At 40.3% G+C, this 18447-nt stretch overlaps 1 protein-coding gene across 1 annotated transcript in view; it reads right to left on the bottom strand.

The window, feature by feature from the left end:
* IDUA (iduronidase, alpha-L-) overlaps window positions 1-18447 on the bottom strand; it is a gene marked incomplete at its 5' end in the record, with an annotated part of 42489 nt that overhangs the window by 8849 nt on the left and 15193 nt on the right. The window contains 5 exons of the mRNA XM_010294061.1: window positions 554-733; window positions 1159-1361; window positions 1931-2026; window positions 2681-2788; window positions 3729-3811. Coding sequence (XP_010292363.1) covers window positions 554-733; window positions 1159-1361; window positions 1931-2026; window positions 2681-2788; window positions 3729-3811 — 670 coding nt within the window. The remainder of the gene's footprint in view (window positions 1-553; window positions 734-1158; window positions 1362-1930; window positions 2027-2680; window positions 2789-3728; window positions 3812-18447) is intronic.

Raw genomic sequence — 18447 nt, 5'->3', positions numbered from 1 at the left:
AGGAATGCTGAGCATTCTTTTCTCCTTCTGCTTTTTTGATCAACAGCAGTAATTACTAGCAGTCATTAGTAAGACATGTACAGTCATTATCCAAAACCAAAGAATGGTCTCAAGGGACTTCTTAATTATACCTGATGTCTTTTGCTGAGGTAAACTTGTGAAGGAGCTGGGAAATGTCTCACGTAAGTGAGGTGATACTAGCAGTAGTGAGATGATAACAGTAGTATTACATGGAGAGAGGATGTGTGGGTATAGTCTTATCAGGTAGATCTAACTGGGGGGCTGTATACAATATATTTTCCAACACATGGAAGGCTAGTTCTCAGTTGTGTTTTTTGGTGAAGGGAAGATGAAGAAAACTAACACAAACTAAATAAAGCTACTGAAAACAGAGTATTCAGGGAAACCCCAGCTGTATCATTAGGGAGTTCTCCTTGTGTTGGATTTATTACTCTGAGTAGATGTTTAAAAATTGACTGTAAATCTACTTTTGCAACTGCATTAACACATCAGGAAACCTCACTGTGACAAGACTACTAATGAACTCAGTTACCTTTGCAACCATCGCTGCATAGGTCACATCAGCTCGCCACAGTTGTGGAATGGACCATCCAACCATTGGATCTGCTTCATCGTTGTATATGGCAACAGAAGCAAAATTTGGAAACAGCTTCTGAATTTGTTCAACCGCTTCTACTTCTTGTTGCAAGATGTAAAGAGAACTCCCACCTCCCTGCAACAATATTTCGTATTTGCTTAGTGAAAGTGAGCAAACAGTAGTAAACACACAGATATAACATAAAGACAAAAACATATTCTGAAAACATGTTCCTGGAATCGTGAGGAGCTGTGGGCCAGACAGTATTAGCATTTTTAACTAATCCATTACAGCATGTGCTGTTTACATGACCTCCTCCTAGAATATAAAATAGAAAAGAGGTAGAGTCGTCATTTTCCCCTGGGAACTAGGCAAAGGCAAATTTGCTTTAAGTTAAAGTCTTGCAACTGAACATCTTCAAAGTTTTGTTAGCATAGGCAGCGATGCTTCCTGCTATAGGCTGGACATTCACTTGGAAATCAACTTCATAAATCAGAATAAAATGGAACATGGACTGAAACAATTAAAAAAATAGCCTTAAACTGAAATCTTCGACTGACCTTCTTATGGAGAGAGATGTAGTCCAGCCTTACACCAGTCTCCCCCGTGAAGAAGTTGGTTCCATTGTAGCAATGACACAGAAGACTCCAGCATATGGGTGACTTGGGTAAGGGGTGGAAGGAATCCCCAGGCCCTCCAAATTTTAGTAGAGGACTGGCTGCTCTTAATCCTTCTGAGCAAGCATCGTAATAGTTGAGAAACCCTGAAGTCCAAGCAGATGATATATCATATATCAAAGATGATAACTCAAAACAGAATCTTGATCTAAAACTACAGGGAGATGTTATAACTCTATTATTGCGTCTATTGGCAGGACCTCACAAATCGGGGCTACTCTTTCCTAGGCACTGACAACATGAGAAGACATCAAAATCTCAGCTGCATTGACAAGGTTCTTCCAAAGGTCTTGCGAGGACAGGTTCCCAAAGCATGCACCTGTCAGCGAACAGTTTTCCTTTTACTCCACTCTTCATCTTCTTACCCCCAGTAACCTTACTTTATATCCAAATAATGAACTGTGTCTTCTTCATTTAACTTCTGTTTTCCCTGTTCTACTATCTCTATACTTACACTGATGTCCAAGCAGGGAACAAAGTATAGTCAGTAACATGACCTTAGCAAAACAGATTAGGCATACCTTTCACATTCCTTCTCTCTGCTATCTACCTTATTTCTTTGCCAGCATCTCTCCTTTCTCACTGTCACCCCTCCAACCACCCCACAAACCTGTCTCACTTTACTACACTAGTTGGTGCTCCAAAACATTCTTACCTTTCACTGTCATAGACACATTGTCAAAGTCATGGTGGTCTGGTTCATTCCATGTTTCAAAATTCCATTTAGCAACATGCTCCAGTCCATACCTGTCTGTAGGAGAGGCCTCATTTATCAGTAAGCTGCATATTCAGACAATGCTATCAATTAGTCATTGATCCAGACCATCCTATCAATTAGGGCTGGAGGTGAGGTTCAGCACCCAGAGCTACAACAAGGTATAAATAGTACCCATTTTTAATAATGAAGGAAATGTGATTTTGGTAGTCTCAAAATGAGCTCTCATTTTTGATAAAATGCAGCAATATTTGAAAAAGATGAAAGGTGAGAGGTAGGTGATGTGAATTACAGCTTTGTGGTTAGGGCACACAAGCAGCCTCAACTGAAGTTGAGGCTTTTGTCTCAGAGGTATTTGAAGCTGACACGTGGGAAGTGTTCAGGTTATCACATCCTAGTGCAAGCTGGTGGTTTACAACCACAACAACATAACAAAGTTAAATGTCAGTCCTCAGAGGCGGGCCAAATGTGCTACCCAGAATACACTACTCATTCAGGATGTTGGTCATGGATCAGCAAAAAAGGGGTTATTATGCCATTGTCTGTTCTGGCATTTTTTTTTTTCCTGTTCTGTGCTGAAATCTGGGGTCTTGAAATTGACTGCAATACAGAAAACTTTTTGAGGTAGGTAGAAGTGATTATAACAGAGTAAGTAACATGGCTTTATATTTTGGTTTTTTTGGAACTTACCTATGTATCTGCTGGCCAGAAGTGTAATTAAGTTTCTCCATCTTACCACCTGTTCTTTATCTTCAAAATCTAAAAAATATCCTGATGGATTCCCCATCAATTCAAACCCTAAAAAAGACACAAAAGATGAGTCTCCTTTTTTCTGAATGCTATCACCTTTTGATTAATGAAGGGGTTATTGTATTATCTGAAACAAACTTGTTAATGAAGAAGTATCATTAAATGGGCCTTCTTTCCTGTTTCTACATGTCCCTATCAGGAATATTCAGATTTGAGGTTGCTCATACTTGTTACTTGTCAATGACTATAGTAATCAATACTAATACTTACCATCATAAATTCAGGGCTCAGAGGGAACTTTAAATGTTGGATGTTTGCAGAAATTCAAGGGAAGCTATACCTTGAGTATCTGCTTCTCTGTCCCTTTTAAACACATGTTAATGGTACAAAGCTTTCTCCTCTTCAAGAGATTTCATTCCCAATTCATACATCTCAAACTGTTGTTGAAAGCAATGTAAAATAATTCTCTCTACTACTACCTGAAAGGGGGTTGTGGCGACGAAGGCGCTGGTCTCTTCTCCCAAGTAACCAGTGATAGGATGAGAGGAAATGGCCTCAAGTTGCGCCAGGGGAGGTTTAGATTGGATATTAGGAAAAATTTCTTCACTGAGAGGGTGGTCAGGCATTGGAACAGGCTGCCCAGGGAGGTGGTGGAGTCGCCATCTCTGGAAGTGTTCAAAAAATGTGTGGTGCTTCAAGACATGGTTTAGGGAACATGGTGGTGCTGGATTAATGGTTGGACCTGATGATCTTGAAGGTCCTTTCCAGCCTAGCGATTCTGTGATTCTGTGAAAACCATTGTGTTGTCTTAATTGCCCTAATAGTGTTTTGCTCATGCTGTTTACATTTACATGGATATGAGGCAAAGGTAAGTAGGAAAAGAATGTTTTTTTATCAAAATCAGCTTTGACAAAGCTCTCTAAGAATTTTCTGATGATGGCGCAATATAAGCAAACAGATGTAGCTGTGGGTAGGGAGCTGCCCTTACCTGGAATTAGCTTATTTTCCCATAGGCGATCCATAAGGTTATCCAAGGCAGTAAAATTGTAGTGAAGTTTCCCATTCATCACTCTGAAGAATACAGGTAATAAAAAGTACAAAAGTAAATGTTATAGCAAATGTAGCACTTGGTTGCAGATCATGGGTCAGATGGATGCCTTCTTTGGGCTCTCAAAATTTACACGTAACCAGGGTTCTTGAAATTGTACACAGAATTCCCTTCTCCAAAGTAATAACTGTTCACCATAAGCAAGTCATGTTTCTTGTCCAGTCCATGCCCTTATCTTACTCCAGCAGCAGCAACAGACCAATATAATGAACTTGCTTGCTGGATTTTGAGTTTTTAACAAGATATTAAGATTTCTAACTCTTTGCTGAAGTGAAATTTACCTAGACTTTTTTTGGCTAAGCTGTTTTTTCAGTTTCCATTTGATTACATACTGCTAGGCCAGCTGGCTTCCACCTTGTCTCATATGCAGTCTTTCTAAATGTTCTCTTAATTTGCAATATAAGATATAGCTTTTTTTAGTAGCGCTTCTTACCGGTTTATGTGCAGCTGAGAAATAGCTTTGTATTTTTCAAAGAATGCTGCATTTACACATAATTGTGTGCATAATGTCTGTAATTTTTACTTCATTGTTAGTATTTGCTTACTATTTGTCCTGTAGATGCCATCCTTTTACCCAGCTTTGAATACATGTGTTCAAAGACTTAGGAATAGCCCCATGGTTGCATCCCTTTGTGTCAGTGCATCTTTCAAGAGCACAGTAAAACCTGGGCATGCACCTGCATGGGAACACTGGAGTTCTTTTACCCAGGGGATGAAAACTGGCATTTGTAATTTACTTATGCTATATTTGAAGACACGCTTTAAATTTCTGAATGGCTCTTCCTGCCTGCTATCTAGTAAAAAGAAACACAATGCAATAAGTGGGTCAGTGTACAACTTCCCGTAACTTCTGAACTTGTGGCCTGATTTAACTGAAATCTGACAGAGCAGGAGAAGTTTTGCCAGTATGAACTGCCAAATAGGAATTAAAAAAACTTCAGTTGACAATATTCTGATAGTGTGACTTACTGCCATTTGGCCCAAGCCACAGCCTTGGCCTGGTGCCCAAATTCTGACCTCTGTATGCTCTGAGCAAAAGGCTTTGTAAGCACCCTTGAGATAAGTCCAGTCCCAGTCATATAGGAGGGCTGATCAGGGTCTTGCCAGCACCTCTCAAAGCTGATTTCTCCAGCCGTCCAGAGCACTACACCTGATTTTTCTGGTACAGTGCAGCCTCTGCCTCTGCTGTCTTGCCTACTCTTTCCTATGTACCTTGCCTCTGCTTGGGTGGAAAGCTGTACAAGTGAACTGCAGATGCAATGACCTAGGTATGATGGAAGGGGAGAGACAATCACTTACAGTTCCTGTAACCGATCAGTGCTAGCAAGGCATGCTGGGCACACAGGATAAAAAGTGAGAATGGGGCAGTTGGCAGATCTCTTAAATCAATGCTGGGCTCTGTGCTGAGATTCACAACTTACTTCTTTCTGAGCCTCTTAGATTGAGGCTCTTCCTCTGTGCTTTCTTGCCAAGGGAAGATTTCAGTGAAGAACCCGTAATACCAATCCCAAAGTTCTCAGAGAATTAAAGAAGGGCTGACAGAATTGCCTACTGAATAAAGAAGGGAACCGTGCAACCTGAAGAGGACAAAGTGCCATAAGCATCTCTGACTATCGTCTAGAACAGGAAAACAGGACAGGCAAAACAAACGCAACATATCCACTGTACCAGCTCCACCTGTGATGTAACCAAGACTCAGCACAATCTTAGGCCCAGAATGATCACAATCTTTCACCAAAGACCTGAAGCTGGCTTTTTTCTTTTAAAGTATGTCCTACCACCATGACAGAAATTAAGTCTGCAGCCACTGATGGGCTTGCAGTTCTTGCTAGAGTCAAATGGTGCATCTGTGAAAGAAGCAAATACCAAAAGATATTTATTTACTTTAGTATCCATAAAAGCATTTTAGAAGTTACTGTTGAACTAAAGAATGGCCATTTGGAACTGGGAGCGGGGGTGGGCTGGCTTAGACAGAAGTTAAAAAATAAGTCTGACAGTCCTATTCCAAAGTTCAAAGAAAAATATTTTGTTGTAAAAGGTAGCTCTGCTCCCTCAGATACATCAACTATTTCCAGTTGTACCCTGTGTCCTATTGAAATATTTGCTTACATGCACACTTGCAGTCTGCGAGCGTTAAGAATGATTAACTCTACTGCCTTGTAAAAACTTAGTAACACCACTTACATAATAGTAAAAGAACTGGTCTCTCACTGACTCCAGTCTAACGTCTACACAGTACTTACGGGTAAATAAGGCATTCTGTCTGATGCATGTACACTTAAGATCCCAGCACATCTACATTTTTCATCCTGTATCAATTAAGCGAAACCTTTAAAACAGAATGCCATTGCTAGCCATGACTGAAGTGAAGGTACATGGGATCCTGTGTTACATTTGTAAGTGCAGAAGCACTTCATATGTCCTTCGGCTGATCTGTCACTTTATGAGAATCTTTACTTGCTTGCAAATGGATTAGGCAGTATGCTCCTATTAATAAAATGATTACTTGACTGATAGGATCCCCACTTCCTCAGATCTTGATCTCGTCCTTACCCGTACTACTTTTCTGATCTGAAATTGATGCTTTTTTTATAACGTATCACTAGAATTTGGGTTGCAGGGTTGCATGCCATGTGGTGTCTGAAAGCCATGCTGACTGCTGCACGTGAGACACAGCAGGAACCTCACAAGCTGATATTATTTACAAACATTCTGCATGAGGAAGACTGGGACAACTGTCAGGCTGCTATCAGGAGTGCTATAAATATAATTTTAGGACACTGAGGACCAGATCAAAACTGTTACAGGCATGTGACAAGGTAAATCAGTGACCCAGGATAAATTCACTTGACATTGTCAAAGTTGTTCAAAACAGGTTTGTACATCTGACCTAGGTCCTGCTGGTGCAGTATCACGTACCTACGACTGGGGCCTTGGTAGCAATCTCACAGACTTTTACAGTCTTCAGTCTTTTTTTTTGCCTGCTCCTCCTCTGATCTCTCTGCCCTTAAGTCATGGTTTTGAGACACCACTGTCTTGATTTTTGAACACACAGAGGGCTATGTCCTTGTCATTTCATTTGAGGGCTTGCCAGATGGGCATTGTTCATCGTTTGCTGTTGGGCATTTCTGATGTGGAGCAGTGACCACTGTCCTGTCTGTGCCTGGCCTTCAAATGTTCCTCAGCTGGGCTTTTTCTGGGAGACTTGCCAGATAAGACCTTCCTCATCTTCAGTCATAACAAGCAACTACAATAAAGCAGGTTTGCTGTCATCCTAGCACCAATACCCTTTTAAGTCCCAGGCCTGAGACTGCTATACTCCAGAGACTGCTGCCTGCTGGTGAGGTGTCTCTCCAGTTTTTGTCATGGTCTCAGTCCCAGACTAATTTTTACAAGCTCCCTCTTGAGAGCAATAATTGTGCTGTGAACATGAAGAGCAGTGATTAAGTACAGATGGGACTCTGATGGCTGTCACAAAATCTTATTGCTTTCTTCCTTGGAAAGGCTTTTCTGGGTAAAAGGTTACAGGCCCATGTTAACAGCTTTCCACTGCCTCCCTTTACTGGAGTAAGGTTTTTCCAGTACGGAGGGAAATTCTTTTCAGGTGCATAGGCAACTAGCTTGCGAAAGTGTTGTAAGATAATCATGTTGTGGTTCTTACCCATGCCACTTTCAGCCTACCCTATCCATAAACTTAATCTCTTGGGAAGGCAGGGGTAAGCTAGCTTTGGCTGTCAATACCCTGCCTCACAGACAGATCTGCTCCAGTTAGCACAGCTGTGGATACTGGTCCTTAGCCTACAGCTACAGCTTTCCTCCAGTGCCCAGCATCTGCTGCTTCTCTTCTGCCTGGGTTGATCCTGTCCAGGCATATAGTCACACATCCTGGAAAGGAAGTGCACACACAGACATTGGACCAAGTATCTTATCTACAGAGAAGAGAGCAAGAAAAACACAGGCAGGGAGTGTTTCCATTCTGGATAGTCTTCAGTCAAGTATTGAATTTCCGATAAGATGTCAAGCTAACTTTATCAAACTTTACCATAATGTACTGAACAAAATTTCCTGGGATAGGAAGCCTTGTGGCTGACCCCTGTCAGTAGGTCACAGCCCACTTAGGAACTCAAAGGTAACATGCAGGATAACCATCCTCTGAGTTATTCTGTTGAAGAGAGCTTTGTCTGGAAATATCTATATACAAGAGTAGTGCCTTTCTCATCCTGACATTCTCAGTTGGTGTGGTCTCCCTTTGCATTTCCGGTGGACACAGTTACCAAGCACATCAGAGGCTAACATAATCCAGCTTGCTTTCACCAATGTCCGAGAACAGCCTCTTTTCTGCTAGATTGGCCATAGTGGTTGGCTAACACCACTTGCAAGGCACCAAAGTATCCTTACATCCTCACTGGGAGTTTCTGCTGGGAATGACTGCTTGCTTAGTGGCAAATGCAGCCAGAAAATAGGGACAGAAAACTGGCACAAGGTGTCGGCAGAGGAGAGGTGCAAATGGCACCTTAACAGTAAAGAAAATTTTTCAGCAGGGTATTGGCCGACCTCAGACTTGAAAGGTGCACTCCATGAGGGAGCCGCCTAAAAAAGACCAGGCTCCATGGGAGGTTTTCTGTATTACAGTCTTAAGGAGAAGTGAAGGTGCAGTCTAAGATACTACCCTATTACAGTGTCTGCTGAGATAATGATCATATTACATATCACTATTTATTTGATAGAGATGCTCAGTGGTGTGCCAGACCATCTTTGTCCAGCCTTGTAAGCCGGTTCCTGCAAGCATACGCTCCCTTGGCCATGGTGCCAGGATGTGGACCAATGGTAACACAGTCACTGTTGTTCTGATGGGTGTGAATATGCATATATTTCCCGCCTCGAGAGTAAAGCAAGAGTAAACAGTAGTTGCAGTAGGTGACTACTATCGGGAGCATCCTTAAATACAGTGTCCCAAGGAATTGCTTACTGCCTTTCTAGAGTCTGTGATGCCACTTTAGGGATCATAAAAGTCCAGAACAGACACAAGTGCTCATCTAACCTGGAGAGGAGCTCAAAGTCCAAAGCCTAGATGTCTATTGCAAAGATGTAGGAACAAACACCAATAAACTATGCCAGTTCAAACTCTTGTTGCTATCAAGTCCTCCAGAAGGAACTGTCTTTAGAAGAAACTGTCTTACTTCTTTAGCCAGGAGAGCAGGCTGTTGAAGCGATAGTGAAGCATGTAAGCTGTAAGCACAGCATCTTCAAAACAAAGGTCAAAAGCTCTGGATATGAAATGTCAGCAAGTTTAACTTTTCCAAGAGGGCAAGTTGTTGCCCTTCAAGTCCATCTTATAACACAAAAGGATCCTGCGTCCTTGTTTTTTACTTACTTTTGCAGCTATGAGGAATGAAATGAAGACAGTTTAAAGTTCAGGCTGTTACAAAGACCTTGTTTGCTCTAAAACCACCAATTGTCTACATAAGCTTCTTGTTCTGCTGAGCACTTCAAAAACCTCCGGACCTGAAAAGCAAGTCCTAAGGGACTGTAAGCACTGTGGAAATGATACCTCAGAGTATATGAAGGGCAGAACAGCTCTCATTAGCATTCACCTTTCCAGAGGCTGCCTTCTCAGCAGTTATTGTTCCAGGTTTTGTCAACGTCAACCAAAAAAACGCTACTAGATTGGTACTTCAGGTTTAAACAAAAGATCGTTAATGAATAACTAAGAAATCATGAGGCTCCTGGGTTATTGATAAACAACACTTTCCCCTTCTGAATTCAGTGGAAGCTAATACAGTACTCACTCACACCAGAGCTGCTTCTACCATGTGCTTGCTCCACTTGCTCTCGCTTCCTATGATCATGACAGGTACGGTAAATCGGCTCCCTTCCATGAAATCTCCATATCCCAAAATAACCATGATCACTTGACCTGTTGCAGGTTCATGAACACCGATTCTTCCTCTCCAGCACTCCCCAGGCAAACACAGCCTGTGCTTTTCACATACGCTTTGCAGACCCAAAACCTCTTCCAGCGGTGTTCTCAAAGTTGCAAGGCCAAAGACTACTGCACCCCATGCTGAAGAACTGGCATATTTTACCACTTCCGGGTTTATTTATTAGCATCAATACTTCTCTGCATTTGCTTCTCAGCTTTATCATCTGTGTAAGTAGGGACTGAAAATCTGCTTGCTTTACATTTATGGCACAGCTTCTGCACAGAGGCACAATGGCAAACACCTCAGTCCACGCTGGGCCCATACTACGCATAATTCACTCACCCTATAGTGTGAATGAGTCAGCCCAGCAATAATGGGAGGATGCATTACAAAACCACACAGTCAGGCAGCATCCAGCCCTTGCTGATGTCACAGCTTGTCACAGTTAATCCACACACACAACCACCCAGCATGATACATGCGCAAAAAGAAGGACGGGTATGAATCTTCATGGTTTAGCAACAAACTGGCTTCAAAAATGCAAAATACAACATCTGTTATTTATTGGAAATCACTGCCTCTTCTACAAGCCAGCCAGGAGGTTGTGCATTCAGCTGGATCTTTTTATTTTTTTTAAATACATAAAAATAGAATTTACTTTGATTTATATAGCATCTTAATTAGCTTCTTTCCTCTTTGAAATCAGCATTATTTGACCTTTACCTTGCAAAGCAATTCACAGAATCCTTGTTGTGATCTGGCTAAAACTCACATGCACAGAAGCGCAAGCAAACAATGAATGCTTTCAAGCTGATGCTAATCACGGCCTATGATTTTCCATTTCTTACTCAGCCTGCTTTTGTGAGCACAGTCTCGGTCCTTCTTTCAGCCATGAGCATGCTGTGTGTGGGGGGAAGAGAGAGAGAGGCAGACAAAGCATCCACAGCTTCCTGTGCCAAGGTGAGTTAGCTTGCTAGGAAAATATTTTTAGACTGTTGTGCCTCCCCTCCCTTAAAAAGAAATTCAAAATGTAAAAAGGGGAAACAGGCTACGAAAACAGAGCAATTTAGGCAAAGGCATAAGGTATTTTAGTATCTGGCCTCTCCAGACATGCAAACATATCCAATCAGATCATTTAGACATGGATAATTTAGACTGTTGTGAGATCTTGTTGTGATCCCTTGTTGAGATCTGTTGTGTCTACATTCATTTATGAAGGAAAGTAATCAAATAATGATGAGGCATGTCCAGTAGCAGGAAATGTTTTTTGACAGATTCTTCACTACAAATTTAAAGGCTTAGTCAGCAAATGAAATCTAGGCTCAATCACTGTATGTGAGCTGGGCTACTAGATGGTATCTGTCTTTTTGACTGAGTTTGAGGTATGGAAGTGATTTCCTCATGCATAACACATGGCTAAAAGTAAAATGTTCATTGTCATTTCATGCTGTCTTTGATGATGGAAATCCAAATAATGTCATCTACAAGCAAAAGTTTTGGAAAGAGGAGATAGGGAGACTAAAACCATAATGAAGATTAAAGGGTTATTTTTCAGATGCACAAGGAGGAGGAATGATGACCATGTGCTTGCTTCAAGCAGATAACTCCTTTTGGCACTGCCTGGGAAATCTGTCACTGAACTTTTCTTTCCAAGCAGCAGCAGAACTGTTTCTGTATGCATCCAGCATTCTAATTCAAGCACCCAACCTAATACTGTACTTTTAGTAACAAGTCTCCATGGTATACATTTGACTTACTGGTTTCTTTTCACAGTACTGTTATTGTCATACCTTCATTTTCACATCTTTATTCTCTGTTTATGCTTCTTCAATTCTTTTGACTGTTAGCTGCATGTGGAAATATAGTCCAGAAGTATCTGTATCCAACTATAGCACAAGATATAGTTTATTTACTGTTGTGTAATATCATAAGGAGTTGAAAAGATTGCCCTCCCTGCTGCCAAATATGCAATGAGAACCAAATTCAACAATGCTCTACTTGGTCTGCTCTGTATCTTGCAAGGACTCCACGTGCTCATAGGTTCCACTCACAGGCTGTAACTGGAACTGAAATTTTGCATTAATGCAGTGTGCTACTTTTATCAGGTGTTTAACTTTTTCCATCTTACGGTTCTCACAACTTGTTTCCACTTGGTGAGGTCTGTATTGAGGACCATGTAATGGGACAATTAACAAGCAGTCTAAGAAAAGAAAAACATGGAGCTAAGTACTGAAAGTGTGAAGATTTGCAGCGAGACTTGTCAGCTGATATACTTCTCTAATGTCTAAAATACAGATAGCACATGGTGTCTGATGAAGTCCAGCTGCTCCTGGATCTATTTGCATGGCAGATGTACTTCCAGGTGTGTCCTTCTATATCAATCCTTGCCCGCCCACAGGCAAGTTAGATGGTATATCTAACTTTAATATATCACTTATTTGCAAAATGAAAAGAAGAGGTCTTCACTAAATGATACCGAGTTCATTTCCTAATTTACTGATGTTTAATAACTTATGATGGTGAAAAGGCACAACAAATGTGTCATCCACTGTTTTGCTCTTAATCTTACAGAATTTTTATGATGAGTGGCTTCTGAATACTTCAGAACTGACAGATGAGCATTATAACCCAATTTGGAAACAGCAGCTCTTTAAATGGCATCCCAGTGTCTGCTCTTGCCTCTTGAATGTAAAATATAGCAAAACCTCTTACAATTAAGGAGGTAAAACTAACCAACTGCATTTACACACAGTTTTCAATGAGATGCAAACCTACACGTCTCTCCAAACTGAGAGCTGATAATTCTATTCTGAACCTAGTTTTGGCAGTACCATTTAGGCTAGTGATATATTATTAAATATGGCAGTGATAGCTGTTCCACTCCATGGTCTTCATGTTCATGTATAACCCTTTTTTCTTCTTTCTTCCCCCATCCCAAACAACTTCCACTAATATAAAAAAATACCTTCCTTTTCAGTATAAAAATGCATTGTATTCTGTGCTTATAAAACATGAAAATTTACTTACAATGCAGTAAGAAATCCTCTATTTTCTTTGCACACAGAAATGAGTTTTGAATATCCAGTTAAGATTACACATGAATGCAAGGAATGGGTGAAGAAGCTTCAGTATTCCTGAGAGACTATCCTTGCTACAGTAAATTTGCCTCTAAGATTTACAAATATCAGTAGAAACATTCATCCTAAACCAGTCAATAAGCAGGCTTTGGTTCCACAGTTCTGGCTGTTTAAGGATGAAGCAACAGGCTGTTTTGTTTACAAGGCAGACAAGCTCAGACATTTTACACGCAATGGCAGCTGAAGGTATGTAAAGTCTTCCTAGACATAAGATTTATCATGATGTATTTTAAAAAAAATCCTTTTTCAAAGGACACAACTCCATTAATGACCATGGACAGCTCAACACTGTAAGGACAGTTCCACACACTGCCTACCCTAGTCCCATTTAACACATTAGAGTATTTTTTTGTCTAATTAAAGTAAGTACAGAAAACCCTGAAGCTGTTAAAGCTATGTCAGGACTGCCCTTCTGTTTGATGTCCACATAGTGCAACTGGCTCAATTAAAACTGAATAGCAGGGATGAGTAATAAGGCAGAGATTACCAGCCCCTATAATGTAATGATTTTAAGTTTATCTTCTGCCTGTGATTACACTCTACAGGACAAAGACTTTTTCCAGTGCTACTATTTATTTATGTTATCTCGCTGTAAACACCATTGGATTAATATCATTGCACAGACCCAAACTATATCACAACAGAATTTCTAATCTACTCTTGTAGAAAGCTGTGTTCCTGAGGAACTGTGCTACTGTGTGCTGATAAGAAATCTGTTGTGGAACTACTGCAGCTACTTTGTGCTTTTGGTAAGTGCTAATCAATGGGTTATATGTTTGTAGTGGGAAATAGAAAGAGGGATGCATAGTAAAGGACGGTCTTACTCAGCTTTGAATAGATCTCAGAGTTTCTCCTGCAGCAGGGACTACAGAAGATTTTTTTTTGTTAAAGCTAATCAATAATGTCTCTCCCCTCCCATATACAGATCATTTTCAGCTGCACTGGATACTTGCCACAGCTACAGAAGGAATGTTAGGCATAGCACATAGGAACTTCTAGAAGAGTGGATGCTTATTTTTAGTGCATCCATCTTTCCTGTTAAATAGCAACCAAATGTGAGCTCTTTAGGCACATCACCTGGTTGCTATGGTACAGAGGTAACTGTAGACTAATTGAGGCTTGAGGGCATTTTAACTAATGCAAACATTAGGCTTAAATGTTTTTTATAATTCAGTGAATTTATGAACTTCAAACACTTGCACAGAAGGAAGAACAAGATTATTACATTTGCACTATGTACTTTTGAAGATTTGATATTATTGATTGTAGCCCAGTAAACAAACACTTTTAACCTTCCCTGTATGACTAATTTAGCATTATTTTTTAAGTATATAATTAGGTTACCACATATGAATTGTATGTAGTAATGCTGTGAATTATTCTGAAATCCTCAGTAAATGTGTGAACAAAGCCAAATATATTTTACAGCATTTATTTCATAAATACCCTCAGGTAGCTTTCACTTTTAACCTTTTGCAGTTCTTAATCCAGTTAATATTAGGCATCTGTTCACAAGGATAAATAGTAAGTCACACAAAGGAAAATCATCTGTAGACTTTTAATTACTGGTCAATGGTCATGTGTTTTTTTAATGCATTTTCTATTCTTAAGATAGATGTTTCATTGTAGCATGTCTTTTGGTTATTTTGGCCAATTACCATTGTTTCTTAAATACATAATTGAGCACTGATGTGGAAAGGCAGTCCTTTTAGAAGTTAGTCCTGCTTTGTTAGTATCCATGGAACTCAACCAGGACACTAGGAGCTGCCCAGTCAGAAACTATTGTCAGACCAAAGCCTCGATGAATAGCTTCATGCTATGGAGTGTGAACTAGCATCTCCATAACTAAAGCACTGATTAACCTTCTGCTATCAGTACTTCTGTATGTTAGGTAAAGCTTGTTCATCATAAAATGTAGTTTCTTCAAAACTAGATTATTTTCACAACTCCTAGAGGCAGAATAAGGGACTGCTTCATTTTGTCACTTTTTTCCTCACATTGTCCTGTCCAGAGATATTTATCCTGACTTGAATGGTGCTGTGCCTAAATAGTGTTCACATATTTCAAAATTATAATCTGAAATTTCTTTATTTTGAAATTTCAGAAAGTGTTGTTTTTAGGCTAGCTTGAGACAAAGCAAAGTTACAACCGACTCTATATGGTAGGGGTCAAATGATAACCCAAACATCCTGTAGTACTCTTAGGAGCCTGATAATGGGAAAAGTGCTGTTGGGAGAGAAATGCATAGAGGTCTCTTTCAAAAAAATGTTAGGTGGGGCAAAACCCAATTATTCTGCAAATTCCAGAATTGCAAATAATTCCAGGATTGCAGGTCCAAATACTGGAAACATGTTGTAAAGGAGAACAGAGTAGGCAAGCTTACTTTGGTCCTGAGGCAGATGGCATGCACATTTTAAGAGGTCATTAGAGAAGATGACTCTTGGTTCTAAGAATTAGGTAGTAAAATGGATGCAAGGACAAATTGGAGATTTGAGTTTAAGACATTTTACCTCCAAGCAAGACATACTGCAGGCCTGAAAGAAATTAACAGAAGCCATAAAGCCATTTTCTATTCTGTGGTGCACAAGACCAAAGAGACACACTATCTCACTGCCACCAGTGTGCAAAATTCATTAGGCAGATTAAGGGCACTACTGCTTCCCTCTTATTCTAAGAGCTACTTTGGGAATGGCAAAGGGACAGGAATGCTTGACAAGACTTTCTACAGGAAAGGGGCAAGAAAGAGGATTTTAGTAAGACTTAAATGACCTTCTTTAGTGTTTGTGATTAGAATGTCACAACTACTGTCACCAAGTTTGAGCTCTTGGTAACAGCCAGTACTTTTGAGAATCCATGACAAGTTTAGTATCACAGAGGTGAGATGTGCCTCCCTTTCTGTTCCACCTTCATGTTGGCATTTTGACTTTTCATCTCCATAATTTTCATGTTTTAACTTTTAAAGAGCAGCGAACAACTTTTTGCTCTGGAATAAAAGATGACGTTGGAACCTGGCCCGCCATAGACACGCTTGTGCACTGCACCCCCCTGCAAGCACTGCTGCTGGCAGGAAAGGAGGACCCATCTTTGTCTATCCAGCAACACAGCCTTTTTCAAGGCGCGCACCTCCCATCTCAGATTATTCTTCCATGCATGTTCGTGTTCCTCCTTGGCTGAGCAACGTACACATCTACTCATCCATTAGCTTGTAGGTCAACTGAATGCAGTTCTTATGAATCCTGGCTTTGTGCCCAATCTGTTAATCTACACTGCTAAGTAATCATAAAACATTACCTATCAATCACTTTTGTCAAGAGGAAGACATGGATGATTGTCATTTGGATAGGTCTGCACCTACCCAAAGGGCTAAGGTAACAGAAAGGGGACTTGGTCATTTATATACCTCACAATGAATGAACAGAAAGTTAGTCTTTGTCCTGTCTACATTTTACAGTCTTCAGTTTACACAGAAGCAACAGAGATCTTGTGATCTCAATGCACTGATGTGTAGGAATGGAACTCTGACCTCCAGCAGTCCCGTCCTGCGCACTGAGCAGAATAGTAGTTATCCCAGCCTGCAAAAAACACAAATCTCAGGCAAGACCGCAGTTGTATTCTTACACCTTGAATATGTAAAATCAAAAGTTAATGCTGTATGGGGATGCACAAACCAGATCAAATCTCAGATGAGAAGCAGCTTCAAAGGTCAGAGATGTGCTGGCCTGAACTCAGCATAATTTCTGGATCAGCGTTAGTTAATTAATAATCTTAACGCATCATTTAAACTCAAATCCTCAGTGAGTGCTGCGTATATATCCAAGTTTTCAGAGTGGTACAAGTGACAATATGCTACCAAGCAGCAAGCTCAAGATTCCATAACTACCCCTTCTTCCTTTGAGGAATATTTAGCTAATAATTATCCTTTATGCAAATAGAGCAATGCCTGACTGAAGACTTTCATTCATTCCAACGTGCAAAAACAGAGCTGAACATTCCTGTCAAAAAGCTATCCAGGTAAGAGATACCACACCTCTGAACTCAGGTTTATTTGTTCTTTGCCTGTTTTCAAAGGTGCAAAACTGCCTCTTTTTAGTTATTTTGCACACTAGTGTCACTTCTTCAGTTTTGTCATTACCTTGTTCTTCATAAATATTGCTTGTAAGGTAGATAGTGGGCAAAGGTTTGTAAAACATGCAGTCAGCTGCAATTGGGATGGAAGTAATCTTTCCTGCAAACCCTGGTCTAAGACTTCATGACCAGCCATTTGGCTAGTTATTATTTGTACTTAAGAAAAGTGGCCTACATGAAGCTATTCTGGTTCTCAAAGTATTAAATTATTATTAAAACAGAGCGTTTTCTTAGCGATTAAATATGAAAGAAGGCTTCCAAAATATTGTCCTTACTGCTTGTAGTAAACCCAAGATACCAGGGAGGGCAACAGGTAAAATAGCAGAATGGGATATCGATTTGTTTTTCTATACAACAGCTTAATGTGACTGACTAAACAAAGACCAGCAAAATCACAGCGCAGAAAACAGAGCTTAGCATTTAGCTTTGTGACTGATGACCAAAGTCTTGGAAAGCTGTCTGGAAAGATTTTTTTTAAAAACAGATTTTCACTTTGAACCAGCTACCTTTCCAAAGGCAAGAAGTCTGATTTTTAGAAACATTCTTTGACCCCATGGAAAATGTATTTTCAGTGGTCATGCCCTAGTAGTCTCCGGAAGGATAACGCTGTCTTGCCTCCGAGTGCACATGAATATTTTGACCAGCACATTCTGAAACCCCTGAACAAAACCAGTCCCTGGAGAACCAGTGAAACTACTTAATCATTTATTTCCAAGGTCTGATCATTCCCAAGGATGGTCTAATGGGCCAGCCTTAACAACAGCTGCTGGCTGGCTGTGTTCTGTGATAGCCTGCTCATTACCTCTGAGATTGTTAAATATCAGTGGTTGTCATTTTACTCACTGGGACACTGGACTGAGAATACTTGGGAAAATATGAATTGAATCACAGCTGCTGGTGAATGCAGACATTTGGAAAAGACCCTAGCTTGCCTTGGAAATCCTAAATGCATTATTCATAGCTGGAAGTAGAAGTTCTGAATTGGAGATTTTAATTAAAAATATACACATCTAGAAGATGGCTTGACTCTCAGAATAACTCCATATAATAGGAGTGTTAATTTATAGTGGACTTACGTAGCAACTGGCTTTCCTGACTCATAGAGACCAACAAACCGTAATATTTTTTCCTCTTTCACTTTTGTATTAGCGTAACGTTGAACCTCAACAGGAAAATGCTTTGGAGCCACCATATTTTGCCCAAATACAGTAAAAAACTAACTGAGCCCACCAAGTTTCACATGATTTTCCTAAAAAGTACTGTGATGCTCTTTGCTTATATCCTGAAAGGTTGCTAGGTCAGTGTTCAAATGTGTCCAAAGAACCAATTGCTGGCTCAGGTTTTTATGCCACCATAAAGGGTCAGAGTACACTGCAGCGTTGCTTCTGGGCACTTTCCTCTGAAAAGAGCGGT

This window comes from Phaethon lepturus, unplaced genomic scaffold (genome assembly GCF_000687285.1).
Source record: "Phaethon lepturus isolate BGI_N335 unplaced genomic scaffold, ASM68728v1 scaffold24029, whole genome shotgun sequence".
Taxonomy (NCBI): domain Eukaryota; kingdom Metazoa; phylum Chordata; class Aves; order Phaethontiformes; family Phaethontidae; genus Phaethon; species Phaethon lepturus.
Note: the sequence above shows the minus strand (reverse complement) of the source record. Positions and strands in the feature narration are given on the sequence as shown.